Raw genomic sequence first — 27,120 nt, 5'->3', positions numbered from 1 at the left:
TCACGCACCAGCAATCGACCGATCGCGCTCGATCGGAGAAATGAGAAAGACTGACTGATCGGCAACCATGGCACATTCCGATCGCAACCAGTGCCGAGCTTTTTTTCCTTCCTCCCTCTCTCTCTCTCTCTCTCTCTCTCTCTCTCTCTCTCTCTCTCTCTTTCTCTCTCTTAGGCGTGAAGGTTTTCCCTCGGTGCATTCCATTCCACCACGCGCAACAAACGGTGCGCGGGGAACAGAGAAAGAAAGCCACCGGTACCGGCAGCCTCGGCTGCCGGGAGTTCACGGTTGGTGGTGCGTTTTGGGTCTTCTACCTCGGGCTGAGGGCGGGCGCAAGAGCGAGACGGGGCGCGAGCCGCAGGTAGGAAAGAGAGGCTCGGCGACGAGCATCCCTTGCTGCAGGCGGCCAACCGGACGGTGTTCGGCAGGCCGTGGCCAGAGCATGCCAGTTTGTTTTCGATCGTTGCCCCATGCGTTTGCGTCCGTGCCGTTCACGTGCGCATTATTTTGGTTTTGGCTTTTTTGGTGCGTCTGCCGTGCCCGTGCCTGGGTACCGTCTGCACGGTTTCGCCACCGTGTGATCGTCATCGTGTCGCTGCCATCAGCGTGCTGTCACTGCCGTCGTCGTCGTCTTCGTCGTCGCCGCTGTTCGCAGGACTTCCAGTGCAATTAGTGAGTTAATTTGCGTACCGGTGTGATCGGTTTTTAATTGTAGTGATTGGCAACCAAGATTGCATTAGTGCGTTTGCAAAGAAAGCACACACCGGTACCGGATAGTGTGGGATTGTTTCTAATTTCCTGCTAATGGAACTGTGTACAAAGGTTTGTGCGAGGAGAGTCCTTGCGTGGGAGCATACCTATCTCCACTGCTGAGCAGTGATCGCGAATTGCAGCCAGTCGGGGAATGATCTGCGGTCGCTCCCGGGAAAGAAAGTGTGACGTAGTACCCCAGTGACCCACATCTGCAGTATGTGAACAGGAATGGAAAAATAGTTGCCTTTTTCGCCGGAAAATGAAGTGTGCAAAGAATCTACAGCTACAAAACACAGCATGTGACGCACAGGTGCATATACACGGGTGATGTAATGATAAGGAAACGGAAATAATTTCCGGCCACAGTGTTCTACAATTTAATCGACGTTAACATGTGCTCGTATAATCAGACGTGTAGTATATCGATCGCTGGCAGTGTCTCAACTGGCAAACGGAGAAAGTAGTGACAAATGGTAGTGTGAATTGTATGCTTTAAATGATTACCATTTTTTGAAACATCGTGACGATCGGTTCACAACAACAGCAAAAAAAAAAGTATTACACCTTGCAATGATAATTGACAGTAGTGAGTGTGAGTGATAGCGAATCGTGAATTAACGAAAGAAAAAAAAACACACACACACACACAAATACAGAAGAATCATTACCGAGGACGAGAGTGACTGTTTAACGTGCTGCTGTGAATAGAACATACATTAGGCGCACGTCCAATAGGGAAGCGGGTTGGCACAGCTACCGTGGTGCATCTCCCCTCCCCGCTTCTCCGACGAACGTAACCAGGCCTGCAGAGGTGCTAGTTGGTGTGCGGTAGTGTCCACTTACCACGCACCAGAAGACGGTACGGTACCCCCGAAGCCCCCCCGTGCCAAAGCATTGGTGACGATGACCCACTTTAGAGTTGGTTGCTTATTTGTTGCTGTCTCTTGCCGTTGCCGTTGTTGTTGTTGTTGTTGTGGTTGTTGCTGTGGATAGTTTTCTTTTCCGTGCTGGAATTCCACGTCGCTGGTGCGTGTGCTGGAAGTGTACGAGGAAGTTCGGCACAACCGAGACAGCCTGTCCGGCAGCATGATCGCGTGTGCTGGTGCGACGACTGGCAGGAGTGTTGTGATCGATGGGTCCCTAAAAATGCATGCATCATTTTTGCATACCAGGTTTCCGTGTGCCATAAATCGCGCTCGCAACAGTGTTCTAAGTGAGCGTGTGGATTAAAACAAATAAACAAACAAACAAACAAAAAAACGAACGGAAAAAAAATTAAACTTCTACAAAAGTGTGTCAATGTGCATTCAATTCAGTGTGCAGCGTAATGTTGACCAGGTTATTTTTAAAGTGATGTTTTATAAAAGTGTGTGCGTGTAATTTATAATGGTTTTTTTATGACAAAAAACAAAAACAAAATACACTGTGTAGCATGTGGCTCACTACTCACGAGTTGTCGCAGTCCCTTAGCCGCCCAGTGTGTAGATGGTTTTGATTTGACACCAGCAACAATAACCCAACATACATGCTTCGCTGCTAGCGGTTGTGTGAATAAGGCTTCGCTAAATTTGTTTTTTGTTTAAAACAAGCGGAAGTAAACGTGTGACTAATTAAAACAAGTGCATCGTTGATATAAATGGAATGTAGAAGCATCCTCGTCCTGAATGATAGATTATTCTCATTCATATGTTATATGAATAGTTTGAATCTTTCATTTATTTATTTATTTATTTTACTCATTTTAAACAAAATTGTAGTTATATTTTCAAAAATTTAAATTTAAACACAACGATTATATTGTGTTTAAAACATAATTGTGTTTAGTATATTTTTTCTAATAATGCTCATATTTTATCCACCGCTCTATGATTTAGTGACAGTGTCATAGAAATATTGATTATACCGTTCACACAGTGCATTACAATAAGTGAGTGAATACAGTGGAATCAACGTTGCTCTTTCTTTGCACCAGTGAAGTTTGACGGATTTATCCACCAATACACAACATTACGTACGCCAAACATATGGCCAGCGATTGAATTACAAAATTGCAACCAAGTAAACGCCCAATTAGTGCACATTTAGTGATCTATTGAAAGCTGTAGCAAAGAGTGTTAATTTGTCTGTGCGTGAGTGTCTGTGTGTGTTTGTGTACAAGTGCTTTCGTGTGCAGGTGCAAAGGGATGCAAACGATCCCGGGGCAGCCGTAGTTCGTCGAGCACAGTGTTACGAGTACAACATCGCCGATCTTCTGTGTGGTCCTGAAGCACGCGTCCTTTTCCCCCTTCATTCTCACCGTGCCCTTCCTGTCTGTACATAGTGCACCCTGCGTTGGAATGAAATTTGGAATTCCCTCAAAAGAACGATCGCAAAGATAGAGTTGATCCTGCCTAGGATGCTAAGCTTCCTTCTTTCTATACCACCAACATCACAACCACCACACCACTTCTATTCGATCTTGCTGTCTGTCTTCTTGATCTTGGTCGGAGCGTCTTGTTTTGGATTGAATCTGTACAGAGCATAACTATTTTTTTGATACATTCACTCCGCCCGTGTGGAAGGGTGAAAGCGGATCGAAACATACCATCTACCTATGCAAATATTCTCTTCCAACTCTTCTATCATCGGTCTATCGTAAAACGATTTGCGTGAGTACAACCTTTGTCCTGTTTCTATTGTAAATCATTTCATCTATTAGACATTAGCTTCCCTTTTTTACGCTTTGCCAACTTACTAGGTACATTAGGGCGCAAGCTACTAACATCGTTTTGGTGACCAAGGAGCGTCAATGTCATGATTCAAAGTTCTAATAACATTAAATCTTTCGTTGTCTCGTACTTCTAACATTTATTATTGCTTAACAGTAAACGTTGTTTTACCTTGGTAGTGTTACCAGTCCTACTAACCTTTAGTTTCCCATTCTATCCCACGTAACAGTAGCTAACAACTTTTCCAAGCATACCGCCAAAAATATGACCCTTTTACGTCTTTTGGGGAATTCTCAAATTTCTTCCACCGTTTCCACCGGACATGCAAGTTGGCCGTAACCAAAAAAAAGCTGCCTCATCGGGCGATATAAAACGCACAAATGTGCAGCCTATCATCTGCGTAGTGCATGCGCAAATGCTTGTAACAGTGAGTTTGTGAATAGATACTTTTACACGTCGCCCCATCGAGTGCACGTAGTACAGAGTAAGTAAGCACGCGCGGCCACTGTTCGCTAGCCACGGCATTGGATGATCACTGTGCATAATCGATAGAACCGACCTGTAAGTCAATTTTAATGCATCCATTTCCACGCCTGTTTCCATGGGTCCCAGTTTCGCACGCGTAACGTATTGCACCTCTCGTTGAGGATGGATCGAAACCGTTCCGTACGGATGCCGAGGGCGTTATCCTTCCACCGCTGGAACTTAATCGCTTAGTGAAAGGTTGGCTTACTTTTCATATTTTACACAATTTACACTAGCACTACTGCATAACTTTAGATGGTGTGAAAGTATACTGGATAACAACTGTACAGAGCCTAATATAATAATTCCCGTTCTTGCTACAAACACAATCATAACTCCTTGAACTCCTTCATTCCGCTTTCTTCAACTTTTTCGGAAAAATTGAACCTGAGTCACCCGATATTCCCTCATTTGACTAAGCATCGTTCACTATTCGTGAAAAGGATAGTAACCACCGCATAGTGTATGGTTGTATTTTCCCACTTCTCTGATTGCACAACCTCCGGATCTTTGGAGGAAAGATATACTGAAGATTGGATCGCTTGAACTCAACACAGAAATACACAGCGTCATCGTCCATTCGCTGCCTAGTAACCGGTAGTAGCAGCTTCGTCCGAAAATACTTCCACTCACGATGAGTAAACCCACTTCACGAATGAGTCACAAATGGAACCGGGTGAAAGACATTCCGTGTCCGTACAGTTTAAAGTTTGTTGACCTAAATACCTAACTCGGCGTTTCACAGTCACCGCGCCGTCGGGTTCGGGACGTTTGAATATTTGATGATTTGCTTGTTTCGTTAATGCACAGCGCACTGCGTACGGTGAGGTGTGATTTGCATAAACACGCGGTGGTAAACCAATCACTTGGAAACATAAAAATCATTTGATGCGAATGTTATTATTAGTTATTTTCAATTTGCATGTCTATCGATCGCAAGCTTAAAAAAGCGTGTGCTCTATTTGAGCTGGATTCTTCGATTATGTTGATGCTCGTTGGAAGTAAAATTGCATTGCACTTATTAATACATACAGCAAACCACCGAAGAAATGGTACGCGCAACTACCACCCATAATTGTGTTTGCCAAAAAAATAAAACCTTCCACGCACGTCCCACTTCACGAAAATTATACGCCCCGAATAATGATGATAAATCGATCCGTTCAGTGTTCAGATGTGCAAAAAAAAAAAGCATTACCCAAAAATACATTACCCACACCAGTCAGGAAAAACTACCATTATGGATTGCGCCAATTATGCGCGTCTGCGGTAAGTGTTCCTTCCCCCCCAAAAAAAAAAGAGTTTAAGAACTCGAATTTAAAACCGGAGCCACAACTTGTGCTCCGGAATGATTGATAAGGAAGTGGCATAAAATAACGTTAAAAACAATTATTTAAAACCACTTCCAAACGACCCACTGCAGAGCACTAATCATGCGCGCATGTACAAAAACGCATGAGAGTAATATGGCAATAAAAAAAAAAACACAAAAGACACAACAACAGAAACGATACGGCAAGAACCTTTTTCCTGAAGTCCAAAAACAAGATCCTGGTCCCGCGGGCTGCATGACCTACTTTCCATTTCACTGACTCGCCATCGTCATCAGCGACGGCGATCGTCTGCGCCCGTCGGATGCAATTCCATCCCATGCCAGCCCGTAACTACCTTCCGGCCGCGTGCACCGTTTTGTGCAACCAGCATCCAGCATGCCAAGAATGGGCCAGACGGCAGTCGCTGTGGCAGGCAGCGTTTATCGGTAACTTGAATCATTCATGCTGTCCGTAAGCCGAAACCGGCTCCGTCCCGATTCCGCACACAAACACGATCGCCGTTCGACGGGAGCCCTACACATGAGGCGAACATGATGGATCTGGTTTCCCCAACAGGCAATGCGCTTGCGTCTTGCGCCCGCTGAATGAAGCGCGCCGGATTCTCCCGGGATCCGGGAAGCAACCGAACTGACCACGCAATAAAACCATCAACACTTACCGCGTGGTGCCTTCAGCAAAATTCAGAGCGTGAATAAATTTCTCCGCACTGCTGGGGGAAGGAGCCGAGGGGCTCTGTGGCTTCCAATTGCTGTGGCAGCGTCTTGCGGGAGCGCTGCCCGGATGCAAAATCGTGTCCCGGGTTTTTTCCCCCTGCGCCAATGATACGCTGTTAAGCGATCGTGTAGTACGGAACTTGCTTTATCGATAGCACGATCATTAGTATCAGTATCAAGACGCACAGACACACACACACGCACAAAAAAAAACTTGTTTCTCAGCAATGTATTCCACGTTTTAATAGTACATAAAAACATTCTTTTCTGGCGCGCTTTCCCACCCAACGCACTAATAAGCAAATGATTAATTTATGCAATTGTGTCAACAAATGGTCACCATGCTCAATCTCCGTCTGCGGAATCAAACAAAATTTACGACCTCGAATACATCATGACGCGGCAGAACATGACGCAGAGGGTTACGGCATGCTGCTGCTGCTGCTCGTTGGTACAAATTAGACCGAAAAACCAAACACGAAAACGGCACACAGGTTGACAGACATAATTAGAGAAAATAGTGCCGCTAATTGTTCGAACTCCGGTTGCGTGCGCTGCGACTGAGAATCAGGTTGTCGTCGTTCCCTCCTTCAGGCTGATCAACCCTCCAAGCGACGCCATTGTTTAAAACGGGGAAACGAAACCAAATAGTTTTGATCAAATTAAACCTCCTCTAATAATTTAGTTCCACGGAGGTAGAGAGTATGGCTTCATCTAAACTAGCAAAAGAAAGCAACCAGACCGTTTTCTGCCTTACGCGCGCATTGAAGTTCTTCGTGTAGGGTGCTCGTTCTCGGTCAAACTAAATTTGCTCCCCAAAAAAGCGAGTCACCATTGGCGCTCTCCAAGAAGAAGAAGACGACGAAAAAAAGCTTCAGCCAAACGTGCTGCATCGCAGTAAGAGCCTCGTTTGTGAACACGCTCTACAACCTGACCACAACTCCCGCTCCACGCACTACCCTTCTTTAAAGCAGCCAGCATCTCACGGGCTCACGGAGACGATCATGATCATGGTCAGTGACTGTGAAAAAGTAACGGCACTCAGACCCGGCGGGGCCGGCCTTCGGTGTCCATTTCGTTCAGTATCGCTCACGCATCGCGATCAATTCCGTGACCCTGCCTTGGTCGGTGCTCCATTATTCCACCCTCTCACCCCTTTCGCGGCTTCTACCGTGTACCGTACCGGACGCCGGGGGCCGCCCGGGCTCATCGCTGAAGATGAGGTTCCGAAAATGAAAAGAGAAGAAGAAAAAAACATGCGTACCGCGTACGCTACGCAACACCGCCCGGGTGTATCTCAATTTGCTTTTCGGAGCAAATTAGTGGGCCTACTTAATGGATGTCTTAACGGCGATGCGTTTGTTGGGCGAGCGAGTGGGCTGGCTGGAGCGGGCTGCGGAACGGAGGCTCATCGCGGCGGTCGTCAGATGGTTGGCCGAAGGTTGGCCGATCTTCAATTCGATTCGGTTCGGTGTTTCAGGTTTTGGGTGCGGGAAGGGATTTTGGGTCGTTTATGAATTTATGCATGATGCGTTCCGCATACAGGGGCAGATGCATTATGGAACGCATCATCCCCGTCTTGCCCCCGCTTGCTGCCTGCAAAGCCTTCCGTCCGTGGGTTCCTGTCCCAGCTGAACCGAAACCAAAACCCCATCGCAACACGCGCATCCTCAGCCTCCTGATTCTCGCATTGACCTTAAACCTGGACCCCGTGGTCGGCGTTTCTTATGTGCAATACGCACGGCATCTGCCAAAGGGCAGGCAACGTGTTTTTCAACCATTGCAGCGACTTGACATTGACCATTACGGGAGGAGATGGGACAGAGGGTTGGTGTTGAAGATAACGCCAACACCGTGTGCCGCTGCACCAAGTGGACTATTCGAAGCGAAGGTTTCGTAAAACTGTCGCAACGGAACGGTACGCAGTGCGTGTGATCTCCACGCACCTTCTATCTATGGGTACGGTCAATGGCGCAACGACCGATACGGATTCGGTCCGTGAGCACAATTCCGTTCCCCGGGTGGCTCGGAACTTCGGATCGGAATTGGAAATAAGGCTTCTAATTTTAGATTAGTCGTTCGCGCGACGATCACCGAATGACTCCCGCACGTGTAGGGGGTTGCGGTACATATCAATGATTTTATGAAGCAACAACGGACACCTACCGAGGGAGGCTAACCTTTCGATTGGTGGCTCCGAGATAGGCTAGATTTGGTGCGATGCACCGTTACTTCTGTATCGATATGTCAAAATGCCTTTGACCCCAACGCAAGCGCATCCGATGGCACGCAAGAACGCAGCATTTGGGGGTTGCGCTTGGGAACTAAGCGCGATTTGAATCAAAATGTAACGTAGCGGAGAAGGTGTCGCAATGATAGCAACAAATGAGCATGATTTTTATCACTCCATGACATTTGCATATTGTTTATGGAACGAGATTGAACTGATCCAGTAGAACACCTTGAGCAACGTGTGACATTCGTAAGATATTAGTGGTTGCGTAAAACATATTGCATGAGCTATTCTGTGTAATGAAAAAAGCTTTAGGAAATAACCTTTCATTGAATGCATCGCCCTGAAGAGTATCGTATCGTATAAAATATGTTTTATCTCGTTCGATGATGTTATTATCTGCCCACCGCGTGCGTATGATAAATGGCTGCGCTTTAAACGGAGTTTAAATACCTCATCATATTGAGCTTATCGTGTGGCGTATTGGTTGTGCCTGCACTAACGATTCCTCTTCCTTTCTTGCTCCTTTCTTCCGCTGGCCACATTTATGCACTAACTGCATTATTATGTAAACAATGCACCTGCAACGGATCGAACACCCCGTTGGACGGCGGCACGGCAGCACCGGTACCGCGCTAATTAGCTGAAGGTGGCCCAGGCTGCTTGGGCCGCCCTCGGTTCTGATCTGATTTTCCTCAAAATCGCTCGTGCATAGCCCGACCGCGTGTGCGCAGTGCCCGTTGGAATACAAAAACACAGCAACAACCACAGAAGAAGAAAAAAAAACAACAGAAAACGCTACCACCAGGTTTGCGTGCCCGTGCTTGCCGCCCGTGCTGCCAGTCACATTTGCACCATACCGCCGTCTGCCACGCTTCCCAAATGCGCAACGCTTACGGCGCGCCGCTGGCTGGGTTTAAGAATGGGACGCAAAGCCAAGCGGCTTCGAACTGTATCGCACCGGACCGGCGCTTACAGCAGCTGGCTGGTTCGTGGGGCGAAGGGAGGCAGGTACCGTGTGGCCCTTGGTCGAGCGGTCGAGCGGTGGCGTTAAAAATACCAAACCCCGTTAGATGGAACATTTAAACATAACTGCATCGTTGGCTGGACTACATTTCACGCGGTTTTTTTTTTTTTTTTGGTGTGCTTCGTTCGGACTCCCGCATCTTCGCAGACGCTTGGCTTTGGGATATTGTTTATTTATTTATTTCGTCCCCTGTCCCTGTTGGGATTTGTCCAGAGCAGTGTAGTGCTTTTATACAGCACATTAATTCTGCTGCTGCTCAAGCAGTAAGGCACCCACGCATGAACCCGAATTAAATCCAGCCAGCCTCCCCAAAAAGGTGGATTGAATTAAACAGTGTGGGTGCCGTTTCCAGCGGCTGAAGCCAGGCATTGTTCATCGTTCTGTCATTCCCCCCCAAAAAAAAAAAAACAATGCACATTTTAAGGGAAGGAAAAGCGAACATGTTTACATTTAATCGACTCGAGTTAAGTTTTAACCACATCCGCATCTGTAAGATCGTTCTCCACTTGCAGAAGGGTTCCTTCCTAACACCAGCATTGAAATCTTTTTTGATTGTCTTTTGGTAAACGGATTGATAAAACGCTACAATCGCTGCCGCTTCGCTTTATCCATCTTCTGAACGAGCATTTTAGATTCAGCTGTCGCACTGAACGCCTTAGGGAGAAGAAGCCGAAAACACCGTCGGAGTAAAGCTTTATACATTTTAATCTGTGTATCGTGCTTGTGCCGGTGGTTCCAAGCCTTGATACCGTTAGATTGTCGACGTTCGGTGGTTCTTGTGGCAATGTTTTCCAAGGCAGAGGTTTTGATTTAAAATATAAAATTCAAGTTTTCTAACAAGAAATAATGTGCAGTGAATGGCAGACCGCGCGCACCCAATCTGACAGCAATTCACAGGGAACAGTCACAATCAAACATGGCTTCAAAATACGAAGTAAAACACCAACAGATGTCATATGTTGCCGACAACTTGCCAGCTCTTTCCAAAATTGCACACACACGCACACACGCTGTACGTTCGCGTTTTCGTAATTGATTCGTAGCCGCTTTACTTCTCTCGTTACTGACACACTGGCGCTCTGCTCTTCGTTCCATTACCCAAAACGTACGAGATCCAGTTTTCAGACGATTAAAGCGTCGGAAACAAAACTCGCAGGAGCGCAGCACACCGCGCTCTCCCCATCGGAAAACGGTGCTCCGCACAACGCGAAGAAATCGTTTCTTTTCGGGGCCGGACCATTTTACACCGCGCGCTGCAGATGGATTGCTGGCAACGAGCACCGTGCTCCGCGCAGCACCGTGTGAGAAGGATTGATAATTTCATTAGGTCGGTGCGCATGTGAACCTGCGCATAAGGCACGCCGTGCGGCACACGGCGCACACTTGACCTCATAATCGACCATGAGGGTCGGATGGTTTGGCCTCGGTGGCTTCGCTGGCTGAATGGCTCCGGAATGTTTCGAGGTCAGCGTTCATCGGTGTTGGTTGCGTTTTTTTTCTTCTTCTCTTTCTTTCTTTCTCCACTTTTCTCCCCTGCATTTATTAAACTTATGCTTCTCATTGATTGAGGCTGGGAGCGATGCGCCAAGTGCGTACATTATTTATGATGGGACACGTTTTCTAGGTTGATTGGGTGAAATTTTTCATGAATCGTATAGTTTTTTATCGCTCTAAGCATGTGGTTGTTTCACTATTTATAGCATTGATAACCCAGTTTTTTGTATTAAATTTGCTTTAAATAATTCTTCATGCTTTAAGATTAAAGGGATTAACCAAATATGGTACAAAATCTTGCTGTAACTTCTAGCATTTCTCACCTTACAGCCGTATCTTAGTTAAATAAGCACGGCGTTATATTTTCATTGTTTTTAAACTGTTTAAATCCCTTTACTGGTCTCGCTAACGGATACGAACCTACTCTACCAACTGATTGCACGAGCCAAACAGTAACTACCTTCGTATACTATCGAACAGTTACACTTCCCGTTCATTTCAAATGCACCAGCCGTGGCAAGAGTGCCACCAAGTTTGGAGCCATTTTTTTTAACCATTGTTGCGTGTTGATTTTCATTAGTTAGTGAGCCAATACGGCTGATTGTGCCATAGGAAGCCGATGTCGAAATGGATGCGCCTATGAACGGGTGGCCTCTAAAACCCTAACCACGCCAATAACTGCATCAAGGGTGTTTGCATGTCATCGCTGTAATGAATTTATCAAACACAAAAGCGTGCACAGGCACAGGCTCGGAACGACTTTTCGGTTCCATAATTATTATTCATTCTTTTCCAAGATACAGCGGACCAAAAAGCAAAACTGCAGCTTAACGTTATTGAACACAGCGAAAGAACGCAACGAACGAACGGGTCCGGCTGCCCTTCGATGGTGGCGGTGGTGGTGCTGGTCGATGAGCTAATTAAATGAATGGGCGGCCAACCGAAGAATTCGACGGTGTTGCCTCATCTTGATTTTATTTCCTTAAGACATCGATACACCCCGCTTGCCCGGTGCGGTTGCAACCACAGCCGAACCTGCCGAACGTGCGATGCAATTTACAGCCGAATCCGCTCAAATTCAATCAGAAAACATTCGGCATCGTAACGATCCCTCGAAACAAGCTAATAAATAGCGGTGCGCAAGGCTAGCTCTGCAGCGCCTTGAGCGGTGCCGATGAACCACCCCGGGCCAGCAAGAGCGCGCTGCAAGGGTAAGGGAGAGGAGATGGGCGGTGCCGGTTCTTCTAAATTCGATGCAATTTCCAACCCTTTCGGAAACGGACGGCACCGAAATAGTTTCCACTGCGGTGCTTTCCGCCACCGCTGGTGCCGAAACCAGTTCCACCGAGCCGGCACCGACAAAAGATTCCGGCGACGAACCCCCTCCCCTCTTTTGCTCGTGCGCGAACGCCCTCCGCGTACGCTAATCGCTAGCGGATGAGCACCACGCAACGGTACGCAACCCCACAGTTTGGCCCGCTTGGCCTTTTGGATGCGCTGCGCTAACACCTTTTGACTGAAGCTTAGATGCAACAGCTGAAGCATGCTTAACCGTTCTTCTTGGGTAAAAAATAACTACAACAAAAGGCTGACCCGTAGACAAATGCGCTACTCCACGATTTGTCTACCCCGGGTGGCGTAGCTACCCAATACCATTAGCGCTTCCATAAGGCGTTATAATACTAATGATAGTAATAATGAAGATATGCTAGTAATGATGGTTCGCTGATTTTTACGATCGCAAAACCATCAGCCATGTCCAACCTTCGATCGTGGCGACGATGGCAATTCACCGATTCCAATCACCCGTAGACCCGAATGCTGTTAGACTGGGGCTTGTCTCTCGCTCTCTTTCTCGCTTGCTGGTGCGTTTGTTGCGTTGTCGCTGCAGCTGCCAAAATAAAATTTAATCTCTTATTCCGGCAACAAGGCCCCCACCGACGGCGGACTACCAAAAGCGTGTGGAACGCTTGCGGCACGCTTGCGACGATGACGCAGCTCGATGACGGGCACGCGATTCGTTCGTCGCGGTTGCACCACCACCAAACCCACCAACGCCACACCACACGGTGGCGGTGTGGTGCGCAAATAATTGGTTTCACCACTGGCTCACGATCCATCGCATCGTAAGTCACCGAGTACCGCTGTATTGCTTCTGCTCAATTTTCTCATTTCCTGCTGCACAGTTTGTCACCACGAAATATTCTTATTAGCTTAGATTACACCGATCTAGCACACACACAGCGCTAGTGAACAGATTCTGTCGGTCCGTCGCGGACGTTCTAACGATCCGATTCGCTGGCAGTGCAACCAACGCCACGTCGTCACGGTGTTTCAAAATATTGTTTCACCGTTCAATTACCGCTAAGAAATGGTCGTTTGTCTTCACCCGGCCCCTAATTGCCGTTAGCAGGGGAAGGCAGCGCGTCACGCAGGCGGCCCCCTCGGTTGTGACGGTTAATCAGCAAAGCAAATTAATTAGCACCGCATTAGAACGCCCCGCGTGTGTGCGGGCGCTTCGGTGGCGTGATTTCGTCAGCTCACCGCCAGCGCTTGTTAGTTGATGGTCGAGCCGAATTATGCTGCCTGGTATTGAGTAAGCACAAGGGGCAAAGGATTGTACAAGTGTAAGTTTGTCCTTGCGCTGCAGGTCTTACCGGAACAGTGGAACGAACAGTATTGGTTGCTATTGCGTTGCAGGTATGCAATAATGCAATAGTTATTAGTAACATAGCTCATTGGGTATTGATTATTTAGATTGTGAAGATGCATCGTGCAGAAATCGTAAAGGTAGTAAAATAGAATTCATCATTACTGGATAAGTTTTGTATTGAAATTTTGAAACTCATTTAGTTAATGAATTGTACAAGAATAAACAACATATTCGAAAAATACTATTCATCATCCATTTGATTCAGTATGTAAAAAACCGGTACAACCAACACATATTATTTTCATTTAATGGAACTTGGGAGCTTTAATTGTCTCGCGTTGTAAATGTATTTCAATTTTCTACCCTTCAACAAGCGAATCCATCCTAATTATGTAACCCTTTCTAGAGGGCAAGAGGAGATAAAAAAAAAAACAAATTTAAGTTTTTCTCCAAGCTAACCCTACCCACGCGTTCCAACTACAAAAGCTACAGAATGGATACAATTCAATTCTTCTTGCCTTTTCACGCCCACTCCAACCGTAGAATCGTACCCTTGGGAGGAACGGAAACAACCGATCTAGAGCGATGAAAAAAAGGAACATTGGAAATATTAATCATTCCTCAAAGCATCCTGCTCGTGCAGGGATGTGCTTTCCCACTCTCAGTTGCTGCCACATTCGTGATCCTCGCTGTCAGCGGCAGTAGCGGCGGCAGCAATAGAACGATACATCATCCATCAAACGATCGTTAGACATGATGACAGTGCTAAGTTCAGTTCAGCCCAGTTCAAACGGAGCAGCATGAAAAATCAACACTCACCACACACACACACTCACACACACATACAGTTGGATGGGATTCATGTAAACGGGAATCTAGTTTTCGCTTCTGATTAATTTTTAATGGCCCGAACCCGAGCAAAACCCGGGCGCCGCCATTACGAGCGGTGTGAGAAGAAAAAATCCTGCCACCAGGCCCGGCACACGTTTACCCTACCCTTTCCTCCCGGGTGGGTTTTGGGTCGCTGGCAGGAACGCACCGGGGCTGTGTGCCGGGGCTGGGAAGCTCATTTTCGATAGCCGGCAGGACGGGAGCAGTGGTTCGGTGCTAAATGCAGTAAATGAATCCATCGCCGAGGTCACGGAAGGCTGCAACCGACTTGCAGCGGGCTGCATACAGCCGGAGTGATTAATGAATCCAGCACCAGAAGCTAGAAACTGGGTGACAGGTTCTTTCGGCGGTACGGGTGGTACATTTTTCTACAAATTCCTGCGTGTTGCCAGCGGGCAGATTGCAACCGGTTGGTAAGCATCGCTGTCCGGTAGCCGTTTGAACCCGTTTTTGGAGGTGCTTTTAGCAAGTGGATAAGCTTTGCTATTAAACGGACCCGCATAGGAGTCGTACCACGCGGACAGTGCGGACCGGAATCCTCTGCCAGTGTCTTTGGGTGCTCCCAAACTGTACACCGTCAAGCAGTGCACTTGCAATGGAGAGCGTCGGGTGGTCACGCTCTGCTTACACCCAAACCAGACGCCTCGGGCGAACGCATCGCAATAAATTGTACAACATTTCTCGGGCAACATTTCATTAATAAATTAAAACGTCTCGGGTAGCACCGGCGACCGTTCGGCCATGCGTAGAGCCATGCGTCCGGTGCGTTTCGTGCGTCCGGTGGCAATAGTGTGATGAGCAAATTAGTGAACGTTTGATTTATGACACCCCTGTTGGCCTTAAGTGATGAAATGGGCAGTGCAAAAACATAGATCTAGTACTGTCCATTCATTGTTACGTCCTGCAATGGAATAATTCATTCATGAATTGAGAAAAAATCGTTTTTTAAGCTGACTTTGAATCGAAAATGTTTTCTTACAAAAAAACTCCACACAATTCATCGTCTAAAACGTGCATTTTTTGTGCACTTTGCATTGATAAATATTCATGCTTTTTTCGATGACTTATGAGCTAAATTCTTTCGCTTCTTTTTATATGTAAAAACATTCTTCAAAACAAGTTTTTGTTCTTCGAAATCGCACCAAAAAAAAGGCAAGAATTTGTAAGCTCATAAATCATCATCGATGAACAATATCAAAAGACTTCAACGGTACAGCAAGAGAGGAACCTTCGCTCTGACCTCATACAAGATTGCTGCGAAGCGTAACGCTTGCTTGCCGATTCAGCTGGCATTTCACCTCGGAGCATTTTGAGAAGAGAGAAGAAGAAGCGCACAACTTTGCTCTTTCTTTTCACTGCCGAAGACGGTTTATTTTTTTGCTTTGCCAAAAGATTAATTTTGCTAGCTTGCTTGTGTGAATCGAAAAACTGATACGCACACTGCGCTTGGTCATTGCCCGTTTGTTGACTGCTTCAGTGGTAACCCACATAAAAAGGATGGTGCTGAACAAGGAATGGGTCTGTAAGATAAAACGAACAGTGCCGCAGGCTGATCCTTGATGTGTGTGCAAGCTTACTTTTTTATCATTCTCTCTTCTTCTTTTTTTTTTTTACTGCAAACAACAAGCCGGTGCGGAATTTGCGCATTGCCTCAACTTCTCACGATCACGCCAATCATTGTTCCGTTGTGAGCCTTTTCTGCCCACCCTGAAACGGGGATCGATTTGCGACCGAGTACCGAACAACGGCAAACGCCGCCCGCGGGGTTAAAGTTCTTGCCGTTTTGCCGAACACTGCCTGTATCCCGGTTTGTTGCGATGATGGCAGCCGCCCCGTTTTTGGTTCGGCAATTCGGCAATCTGACCCACATTCGACTGTGCGCTCACGCCGTGTGGCCACAGGGTATGTATCGATTTTGTTTCTTGTGCCGTTCGTGTCAGAACGACGTTGACCTTTTAATATGTTTCGGACTTGACATTGGCCTTAGCCGATGGGATTTTAAGACGATCATCCTGTACGGGTGAAATGATGGCGTGACACTCAGCAAGACGTTAAGGCTTGCCTTTTTATACGACGGGTTTTATTCCATCGCTGTTAAAACGTCATCAAAAAGGCTTCATGTTCATTAACCAAATTTTATTTAAGGAAAAGACAATTTTGCTGATTGTCTTCCTTATTAAAAGAATATGCGCAATAAATTTGTTAACCAGTCACAAATATCTATCATCTCCTGATGCTTTAATTGAATAGCTGTTCTTATTTTAATTCACCGATATTTACTGAACAGGAAGATAAGACACACACACAGCAGCTTGCTAACTACTTTTCTAATTAATTTGCATACGACGCTAACGGTAAGGTAAAAGAAAGCTACATTTAAGCTATCTTATGTTGGTAGCGCCACACGCTGTGGGGGTTTTCCCCAGACCAGCTTTATCGTGGAATATTTATGAGCGTCGACACCCATTTCTTCACATCTCATTTTAAGCCGTATTTGACTGTAAGATTAAAAATAGCGACCCTCGCAAGCAAAACGAGTTTCGTGGTTAACCGTTCGCCTTTTCTCGACCGAACCCATTATCATTCTCACCTGTGATTGAGCAAACGAAACCACTAAGCTGGACGCTTCTTCTGTACGGTGGTGACATTAACAAAAAAAAAACATGCACGATGCCGAAACACCACGTACCTTCCCAAAAGGTCGTGTTGGCCCCTATCGACAAAGGTTAGCGATACCATGTCACCGGAGAAGAAAGGAAACATGCATTCCCATACGGTAAATCAAAGATTGCCCATACGGTGTACGTGTGTGTGTGTTAGCTGAGCATCTCATATGTACTTGCTAAACATTTATAAAGGTGTCTTTTAGAGGAAAACATTGACAGTAAGCTTAGTTTAACTTCTGACTTCAAAATAGATACTTTTCAAGATTGTAATACAAATGGCATATAAAATGAGAAATTTGTGCAGCATACAACCTTAGCTATTTTCCTTCGGATGTTTGTTTCTGTTCGAGATCCAGTAATATACGAACATACAAAAAAACAACAGTCACCTGGAAACCTACTACCTGTTACGGGCAATGCCTTCATCGTAGCATCGTTAAGAAAATTATTGGTGCACACATTGTTGCTGCGAGCGCTTGCCGGTGTGCAGTCCAATCGATCGCGAGCGATTGATGCTCAGCGACCGTGTGGGGATGACGGCATGGAAAAGGGAAGGAGAGGAAAATTGTAACATAAATATAGCTCACACTGGCCAGAGAGAGAGAGAGAGAGCGAATGAGAAAGACAATAAAAAAGATACATACTCCATAAACATAACAATTAGCACACCACCCCAAAAACCTGCATAGCAACGTTGCCATATGGGATAGGGGCAAACGAGAGCATACCACCAGCACCACCACATCATCATCATCATCATCAACATCATTTAGCATCATTATCATCCGAGGGCGGCGGCACTCGGGGCACATGCCTCGGGCGAAGAAAGCATGAAGGAATTGTAAAGAGGAAATCGTACGGCCGCACACCGGCTACGAAATCAAGGTGCTTCGCATTCGTACTTCTTCCGCTCTGGGTCTGTGAATGATTCGACTTGAAGGAAGCAACAACAACAAATCATTTAAAACAGGTGTTTGTTGTTACGATTTGCGAAGTTTCGTGCAAAACCTTGGCAAACGTATAATAAAAAGTTTGCAAAATAAGTTCAAAGTAAGCAAGGTTCAATTATGCCACAAACACTTTTAGCAAACATTTCTGCCACGTTCTACCGATCATTTCAAGGCGTTTTAATTCACCATCTGCAGCATCTGGCTGTTTCGTCGATAGACCAGAAACCTTTTACTGCGGAATGCGAATGGCACATTAAAGTAGAGAAATTGAGCGATAGAAGCAGCAAGACGAACCGTACCAAGCAAAGGCAACAAACCGCAAGCCGAAAAGAGACAAAGATTGTACGCGATCAGCAAAGATAGCTCTCTGTTTCCTCAGCCAAGCTGCGTCGCCCATTCGTATAGTCGCTTTAGTATTTTCTTCGTCCGCTCTCGCATAATTCTCTACCTCGCTCTCTCTCTCTTTCTCTCTCTTGCACACATACACTCGCAAACAACCCCCGAATGGGGTGGCTCGAATAGGGGTTGTGGTCGACGCGATCGTGCTGCTTGCAAACGGTGTACTCGGAAGTGTGTTAGCAGGTCTCGCGAATAACGGTATTTCTTGTTGTTGTTGTTTACTTTCGTCTCCGCTTTGCGCTCTTTCTTCGCGGTGGGCCGCCCATGCGCCGTATCGTTGTGTGCGTGAAGACCCGGTTTTCAAGTGCGCTCCACTGTGGACCGGAGGGGTCCGGGAGGAATGGGGATGATTGAAAAAAAAGAATACACAAAACTGCACACAGACACACACAGCCGATGCTGTGAACTGCAAGGGAGGAAAACGACTAAAAGATTTGCACGATGGCAACAGTGACGAACCTGCGCTGGGTGAATATTACTTGACGGTGTTTGTAGTTGCACATAAAATGCGGCATTGATTTCTAGGCGTGATGATCGAAAGGCTAAAAACATAAAACAAAATTAAAAAATTGTATTTTGTTTTAATGTTCTATTTACACACTGCAACTTTAACGTTTACAGACTTAAAACAAAGCATCATACATTATACACACTGCCATTGAAGTGGTACTGTGACCGCATTAAAGAATAATATTCTTCCCGCCCTTCCATCACTTGCTCTTTCAATCCCCCTTTTGATGCAAGTGGCTAGTGGGCTCCAGCACACACCTCACACAATACGCTGCCACAATGATCGTCGGAAATGGTAGTGGGCTCAACAAAACAACCCAAGCAAAAAAAAACACCCTCAATCCTCCCCACAAAATGGCATCGCTTGTATTGAAAGCGAATTTTCCCGTTCCCTTTTCACGCGGGTTGCGCCAGCATTCGGTTGGCACATTTCCTGCACCGAACCGTTCGCTCTGTACGACGTATTTTTCCATCCCATTCCACCTTTACACCGGCCATTTTGATACGCTTTCGCGCAAAGAGCACCGACCGCCTGCAACCCTCTCGCACCCAGGCGCAGGTCCCGCGGGAGCCCCAGATGGCGCGAGGGACGCGGACCATGTTTCCCTGGGAAGCGAGCGAACCGAACGAACCGGGCGAACAAATGGAAAAACCCGAACGTGGAAAATAGGTCAATCTGGCTGGTTGACTGGATGCGGTGGGCTCGAGACTCTCGGTGGGAAGTGTGTGAGTGTGTGTGTGTGTCTGTGGCTGTAATAATACCTACTGGAATGCTCTGCACAGACGTATTCCACAGCAGCAGCAGCAGCAGCAGCAGTAGCAGCAGCATGTTTATGATTGGGCCATGGGTCGGATGATAGGAAGAGTGATTTTTTTTGTATGCTTCATCGTTGCGTTTTGCTTTACTTCTCAGCTCGCATATTCCTCGCGGTGCTATTCTTCCACCCCGGGTGGGGGAGGGTGTTGGGATGTTTTATGATTGCTGTTTTATTTCAACTTCTCGGCTGGGCTTTAAACGCGCAGAGGAACCACGGCTGTAAAAAGGGAGGGTGTCTGTGGCGGGTGGGCTTTTACTGCCACTTCGTGGGTGCCATTTTTCTTCCATCCCTGCTCATTAGAACGTCTGCCAGACGCCCACCGGAGTTGGCTTGGCTCTTTGCCGCGTCCGCTGGCTGCCGTTGGCCGGCATTACTTTCGTAATTATTTGCTGCCAGTTTTCGATTTTCATTTCCTCCCGCCGGTCGACGAGTGGATGATTGTTTCGATCCGGCTCCGTCGCTCGATATACTTTCGCTATCGTGTGTTTGGCAATGGAAATGGAATTGGAATTGGATTCTGCTTGTGAAAGCTTGCGTTACAATTTTGCAATTATTACACTGCCAAGGGCGTTGGGAAACAAACAATGAAGGTTTCCTAATGACAAAGTAAGAATTATGTTTATAATTTTTTTTAGAAGATTTCAATTATATCTTCATGCAATCCATACGATTTAAGATCCCAAATGAACCCCTTCACTACGCTTAGCACTGCTTCAATACCCAACAACAGCTTGCTCATCCAGAACAACAGAAAGACAAATTGCCGTGTAAATAACGCACAAAAAAGCGAACCGTTCGACTTCGGCAAATAAATCCACGCGAATAAATTCCCAATCCATCACGACCCGACAAGACAAATCGCCCGGCCACCAGGTGACAAGCAGCTTCGTGCGCACGGTGACACTTCATCACTCACAGATCGCACCGCACCGAAGCTCCGTTTTGTTTACTTTTGTTTATTTGCTCTCCGCCTGGCTGTTTACTGTGGACCGTTGCTTCCTCGCCCAAAAACCAGCCTGCCACCTCATCGTCTTCCATTCATATGTAGCGTACGAAGCGTGCTGCCTTTCACCAAGCCAGGCCGCTTTGCCATCTCCAAGTGGTTCCCCTTTCCCGATTAATGAGGAACGGAACGCAAACACAACATACACTCCAAGCTTGCGCTTCAACGACCCCGGTAGCGCGCGAGCGCGCGTCTGTAAACCGAGTTGCGCTTTTGGTGTCGCATGCAAATGAGCCTCCGGCTGAACGCATCACGCGTGCACCGCCAACGAGGCACTACCTGACCGTACTCCAGCAAGACAAAGGGAAGGGAAGATGGAGGGGGGACGCAAAAAATGACACATGCAACCCCTCGGTCGGTCGGTCGGGAACCGGGTTAGAGCCAAGCGACCGAATCTAGCACGGCGTGCTGCAATGTGCTTATGGAAATAGATCACGGGCTGGGGAAGGAGATCATCCGACAAACCTACATCCGTTTTCTGGGTTATTGGAGGCACCCCCGGGGGGAACCAGCCTGACGGCGTGAACTCAACCCCTAAAACACCAAAATCCAAACGACAGGCACTCGTGTGCACTGGCGTTACTGGTGACTTCCCCCAAAAACCAATGCTCAACACTCAACTGACAGCTCTCAGGCGAACCTGTTTCGGCGCAGCGTTTTGCGTTCGTTTTACAGACAATGCGACACGCTGTGGCACCTACCATATTCCATTATTTTCGGCGTTCATTTGCTGTCATGCGTCACGCGTTCCCGCTGCATTGTTTGCGGTGGTAAATGGGTGATTTGTCTGAGAAAATACTGTGAGCGAAAGGAGATGAGCTGCAACGATTCTGTCGCTTCGCATCTCGCATCATCCCGGACAAAAAAACCGTACGCTATCTAGGGACGCTTCATCTCTCGAGAGACGGGTTAGCAAAGGAAAGGATTTATGTACTCGACCTAAAATCGGCTTGTTTGAGTTGACCGGCATCAATGACAATCAAAACATATCGACACACTCACAACATGGCACAGCAGGACCACGGTCTCTTGACCGTTGTTTTGAATATTCTAATGCGTTTGGCAAACAAAAGCATTGAACTTTTGCAGTAGAGACCGGCGGGAGAGAGACAGGCTCAATAATGCGCTGGTAAAACAAGGAAAGATGTGTTTACATATTTGTCAAGCATTTTTCAAGACATTACCAACTGATTGGAAGAATTGGGACACCGAAGTCACCGAGTTCCCAGTGACTGATTGGGGGTTTCAGACCACCTTTTAAATGCTTTTAAATGCACCACCATCATTTAATGATAGATAACATTAATTACATTTGCTTTACATTACATTAGTTAGTTAAGAACACAATTTAAACATGAGCATTAAGTAATCTAGATACAGTTTGGATATTCTTAAGATAGATTGTAATGTAATCTGCACTTTGGCGTACTCCTCAACACAACTTCAATCTAAGCGATTCGTTTTTGTTTCTGTTTTGTATCGTTTTGTTCAGGCCGGGACCATGCACGATCAGCTTCGGATATCGGCGGAGAATCTTCAACGGAGTATAGCTTGCGAGCCAACGATCGGAGCCTAGCTCAGAGCACTGAGCATTACCCGGGTACCCGTGTGGTACCTACGCTACCTTTAGCGCGAGCCAGCCTCGCCTTCATCTCAATAAGTGCCGCAGTCTAGTAATTGCGTTTGATTTAACTTAAAACAAACAAAAAACACAGTATCATCCCTTGGAAGGACTTCAAAAGCTCTTGTTAGCCGGCACGTCAGCAGTGGTGTCAGCAACGGGCGAGCTGCTCTACAACGGAGAGGCGTCCCGGTTCGCGACCAACGCCCAGCACCTGCACCGCCCAGCCCACATGCACCTCGAGAGCATGGTCAACTGCAAGATGAGCTCGCAGAACGATTCGGTCGAGGTGGAAAGTTTGCTAATGAGCCCGTGCTGGAACCAGTCCACCAGCGTCTCCGATCAGTACCTGCTCGACGGTCACAAGCTGCTGCTCGAGGCCGAACTCGACTCGCTGCCGAGCGATGGCGAAACGCAGAAGAGCTCGATGGACGTGCTGGAGAACCTGCTGCTCAACTCGGCCGCCTCCATCACAAGCAACGGGGCGAACGGACACGGCCACGGCCACGGCCACCAGAACGGACACATTGGGGGCGGCGGTCTCGGCAGCGGTGACGTGAAGCCGCTACCCTCCTTTACCTCCTTCAACACGGGCCACCTGTCGATCAACGGGATCTCGGGCTACCACTACACGGCGATTGCCCAGCGCTTGCCGGAAGAGAACAACAACTACACGCAGAACACGTACGCGAATGCGGCCACGAGCGGGACGAACGGCCACCTCGGTGGCAGCAGTGGGAACACGAACGGCAATGGTGGAGCGCCCGGCACCGGCAACAGCGTCGGTTCGACCGGCAGCGACAACAACATCGTGTCTTCCACGTCCACCTGCCTGCCCGACTCGGTGCTCAACCCGGACGGCACGAGTGCGGACAACGGGGGCTCGCAGACGTGCAGCCTGGCCGACGTGAAGCTGTTCTCGGACGGCTCGCTGGACGGTGCCAAAATCTACAGCGCACCCGCCGACAGCTGCGTCATGAACGGGGCCGACTCGGTGTCGGGCGCGCGGATATTCGTCGACACGAAGGAGCTGTCCGAGTACGACATGAGCTCGATCGAGGACATTGCGGCGATCATCGGGTCGGCGATCGCCGACACGACCGTGCCGAGCAGCAAGGTGGAGAAGGAGGACGGCAACGACACGCGCGACTCCTGGATGGATCTGGACGCGTGGATCGAGGGCACCTGCAACGGTGTGCCGGACGGGGGCAAGCTGATCGTCACGCAGCAGGACTCGCTCAGCGAGCTGATCCTGCCGAACTCGCCCGTCCACACGTCCACCGGTACCAGCTCCACCCTGCAGAGCCTGCTGACGCACGGCTACATGCCGCTGCTCCAGAACCGGCTGCAGCACGGGCCGCCGATCAAGCTGGAAGCGCCCAGCTCGACGTCCTACTGTGGCGAGCTCATCTCCACCTCCACTAGTCCACCCGGGTCGGTCGTCTCGACCTCCACCGACAATCTCATACTCAACGGCCGGTACCTGCAGCAGACCGGGCACCATCACCATCAGAACGGGCACACGCACTTCGGGCTCGGCTCGATCGGATCGACGCTCGGCAAACCGGACGGCCTGTGCAGTCCCGAGCTGGGGCTCGGCAACTATCCCCACACCACCACCACCACCTCCACGTCCTCCTCGAGCGCCAGCAACTCCCCGACGACACCAAAAAGCAAGCGACGAACCCACAAGCAGCAGTCGAAGCAGCCGGGCAGCACGCTCGTACCGACGCCCGCCGGTGGCCTATCCGCCCAACAGCAGCAGCAGCAGCAGCAGCAGCAACAGCACCAGCAACAACATCATCAACAGCAGCAGCAGCAGCAACAACATCATCAACAACAACACCACCAACAGCAGCACCAGCAACAGCCACAGCAGCACCAGCATCAGCTCAACGCTCAGTCGCAGCAGGCCGCAGCGCTCAGCTTCCAGGCGGCGAACGATCTCAGCGGGCTTCTCGGCAAGGAGAAACCGGTCCACCGGTGCAACATCTGCAACCGGGGCTTCCTGAACAAGAGCAACATCAAGGTGCACCTGCGGACGCACACGGGCGAGAAACCGTTCCGGTGCGAGGTCTGCGCGAAAGCGTTCCGGCAGAAGGCGCACCTGATCAAGCACCAGCAGATCCACAAGCGGATCGGGCGCGATTGACCATCGGAGACGGTGACGGTGCAGCCGAGAAGCTCGTCGGGCTCGCGCAGAAGCAAACGGCGATCCGGCGAGTCCGAGTGTGGCACCGTTGCCGGCGCCTATCGTACCGACGGCGATGGGCACAGCCTTCCCACCGAGCTGGAACTGGAGCTGGAGCTGGAGCTGGAACAGGATGCGGCAGGCCAGCATCGGTTCCATCGACCGTTCGTACCGTTCGTGTGAGAGGACAGCATAGAGTGGTTCCACGCTGGGTGAGGTTCTCTTGCAGGGGGCTAGAAGCGCACTGTGCAGCACTGTGTCAAAGAAACAAAAACAAAACACTCGTACCTCAGGAGATTAGTGATGTAGTTTGCTGGGAGGAGCGAGCCCAGCAGAGGTTGTTCCTCTGTTTTGGCGGTTGAAAAGCGAGAGCAGCCAAGGTTCCGGGCGTGTACATATAGCAAAGGGTGGACGGCTCGTGATGGACAGCAACACTGCCAGCATAACTGCTGGTGACACTCAAGCGAAAATTTATTTATTTCCCCTCTGGATTTGCGGTTTTCTAGAGGACGCTGGAGTTTGGTCGCCTAATGCTGCTAGCGTTACGCAAGATTGATTAATTATTAACTGCTGTCGATGAGTTTTGGCGTGACAGTACGCAAACACGATAGCGCGTTTAGTGCACGATCACGAGCATCACGGCAATCAAAGGTTGGTGGATGTAATTTATATCTAGAACTCTAGAAATGTATGCTACAAAACTAAGCTAGCTATTTATTGATTAACTCTTGAACATTTGGTTAAAGGGTGATCTGTAGGGTGTGCTCGCTGGCTGCACCTTTATTACAATAACAGAGAACTATCGAACGAAAGGAACAGGATAACACACGCACACATCTATTAAGCTCATAGTGAGGTCACACTGCGGAAGAAGAAGAACTAGAGTGCTCAAGAGTGACCCAGTGCAGATTCGGGAAGGTGCGAAAGATGTGTTATTGTTATTGACTTTTTAGATATTTGTTTTGTTGTACCCGACCCTTCCCGCATCTTGTCACTTCGGGCTCACTGGCAGCAGCGCAGTTCTTCCCTCCGAAGCCCTTCGTTTCTTTGTTCAAACATTTATTCCAAAAACAAAATAAACAAAATGCTCTTACTACTTACGACGGAAGGATTATGTAGGGTACGTCTTAAGTTTCTATTTGCCTTAAGTATGCGTCGCCGAAAACAGGAACCCGAACGCTGTCAGTACCTTCGCTTAGTAATAATTGTAAAGAAGCGGTAGGGAGGATGCAAATAAACGCCTCACCCACAATCACAACAGATCGTCGTCTTCCTTGTAGTTGTAGCAGAAAGCAGCTAGTAGAAAGCAAACGTTGAGCAAAACAGTCGTTACTGTTCACCCTCTCCAAAGCGCAACGAAGAGTGCTGCGCGCGTGTGTAAAGCTAACGTTAGTGTAATTAGTAGTAGATAAAGTAATTGTAAAGCAATGCTTACTAGGGCAGTATTGTCTTTAATGGAATAAAACAAAATCAAACAGTTTATTGATAGAAAGCCTACACAAACTATCCGCACCAACACGAACCACCACCTGCTTTTCGAAGTGATCGATGCTTCGGGCGGCCATATACATTTCATCATTTAAGCACGCCTACAGGCAGGCGACTCGGTCAGGTAAGGTACCGAAAACTCCACGTGTTTAGTAGACCGCTAGCACCTAACAGCAACGACGACAACAACAAAACCTGGGACATGGGAATTAAAATACGATCGGGTTAAACAATAATCATCCACTAGCAAGTAAGTGTGAGTGTGTGTGTGCATGGATGTGCGACAGCTACCGACCGGCAACAAACTGGCACGGCAATTGTGTAGCGAGAAAGTGTAGAATCGAAGGATAGTAGAAGAAGAAAAAAACATGTGCAATTTTTAACTTTAATCATATCCACTTCTCAAGTAGGTGTGCGATTACGTTACGTTAGTTTCTTATAACGTTCTTCTTTCTTTTCCTATTCCAAATTGGATCGTACCGGCTGCTCTTTAGGCAAAATCTATCAATTCAACTATCGGGGAGCTAGTGAACTAGTAAAATGCTTTTTTCCATTTTTTTTCCTTTTTCACTCTCAATCTGTTCGGCTGTCGTTTCTAACGTTATTCTAATATTATGAAAGTATTGTAAAATAAAACAACACATATAATAACACACACACACGCAACACAACAACATACTTAAGTACACACAAACACAAGCCTAGAAAGCTTCAAGCTTGAGATAAACGACGATGTCGAATGTAAAGGTGTAAAGCAGCTCGCGCGTGGCAGAGTAGCGTTTAAGCCAGACATTGTTAACTTAGTAAGCAATTCTTCCGACCACCCTTCTCGAGCGGAAAAGGGAAAACTCATCTATATAAATGTATTAATATGGTCACGCATAAAGATGAAGAAATAAAACTCAATCTTACCTACAAACTAAAAGAAGATGCGTGTCACGTTTGATTCTGAGGTTCTCATTTTGATGCTTGTTTGTAAACATAAGGCACACATTTCGGTCATGCCGCAAATGAGATAAATTGAAATGTTCGAATTGAGGTAAGGTTTACTCACTGTTCTTTTTTACAGCAACAGGACACATGGCTTCTTTTATTGGACACATTATTCAACATCTTGTGAAATGCTTTTGATGTCCCAGCTAT

The 27,120-nt window shown here is 47.7% G+C and overlaps 1 protein-coding gene across 5 annotated transcripts; it reads left to right on the top strand.

The window, feature by feature from the left end:
• The first annotated feature begins 465 nt into the window (after nt 1-465).
• LOC120897226 (ichor) lies at nt 466-26,891 on the top strand. Of its 5 annotated transcripts, none has more exons than XM_040301915.1 (5): nt 466-672; nt 2,628-2,985; nt 3,791-3,945; nt 4,074-4,184; nt 22,170-26,891. In XM_040301915.1, the coding sequence occupies exon 5, from the start codon at nt 22,531-22,533 to the stop codon at nt 24,448-24,450; it is 1,920 nt and encodes a 639-aa protein (XP_040157849.1). In that variant the 5' UTR covers nt 466-672; nt 2,628-2,985; nt 3,791-3,945; nt 4,074-4,184; nt 22,170-22,530; the 3' UTR covers nt 24,451-26,891. The 5 variants fall into 5 exon arrangements, with proteins under 5 accessions (XP_040157849.1, XP_040157847.1, XP_040157848.1 ...); XM_040301913.1 differs by having other exon boundaries at nt 3,691-3,945; XM_040301914.1 differs by having other exon boundaries at nt 2,628-3,401.
• Nucleotides 26,892-27,120: the final 229 nt, after the last annotated feature.

This window comes from Anopheles arabiensis, chromosome 2, assembly GCF_016920715.1.
Source record: "Anopheles arabiensis isolate DONGOLA chromosome 2, AaraD3, whole genome shotgun sequence".
NCBI lineage: Eukaryota > Metazoa > Arthropoda > Insecta > Diptera > Culicidae > Anopheles > Anopheles arabiensis.
This window is presented reverse-complemented; position numbering and strand designations above follow the sequence as displayed.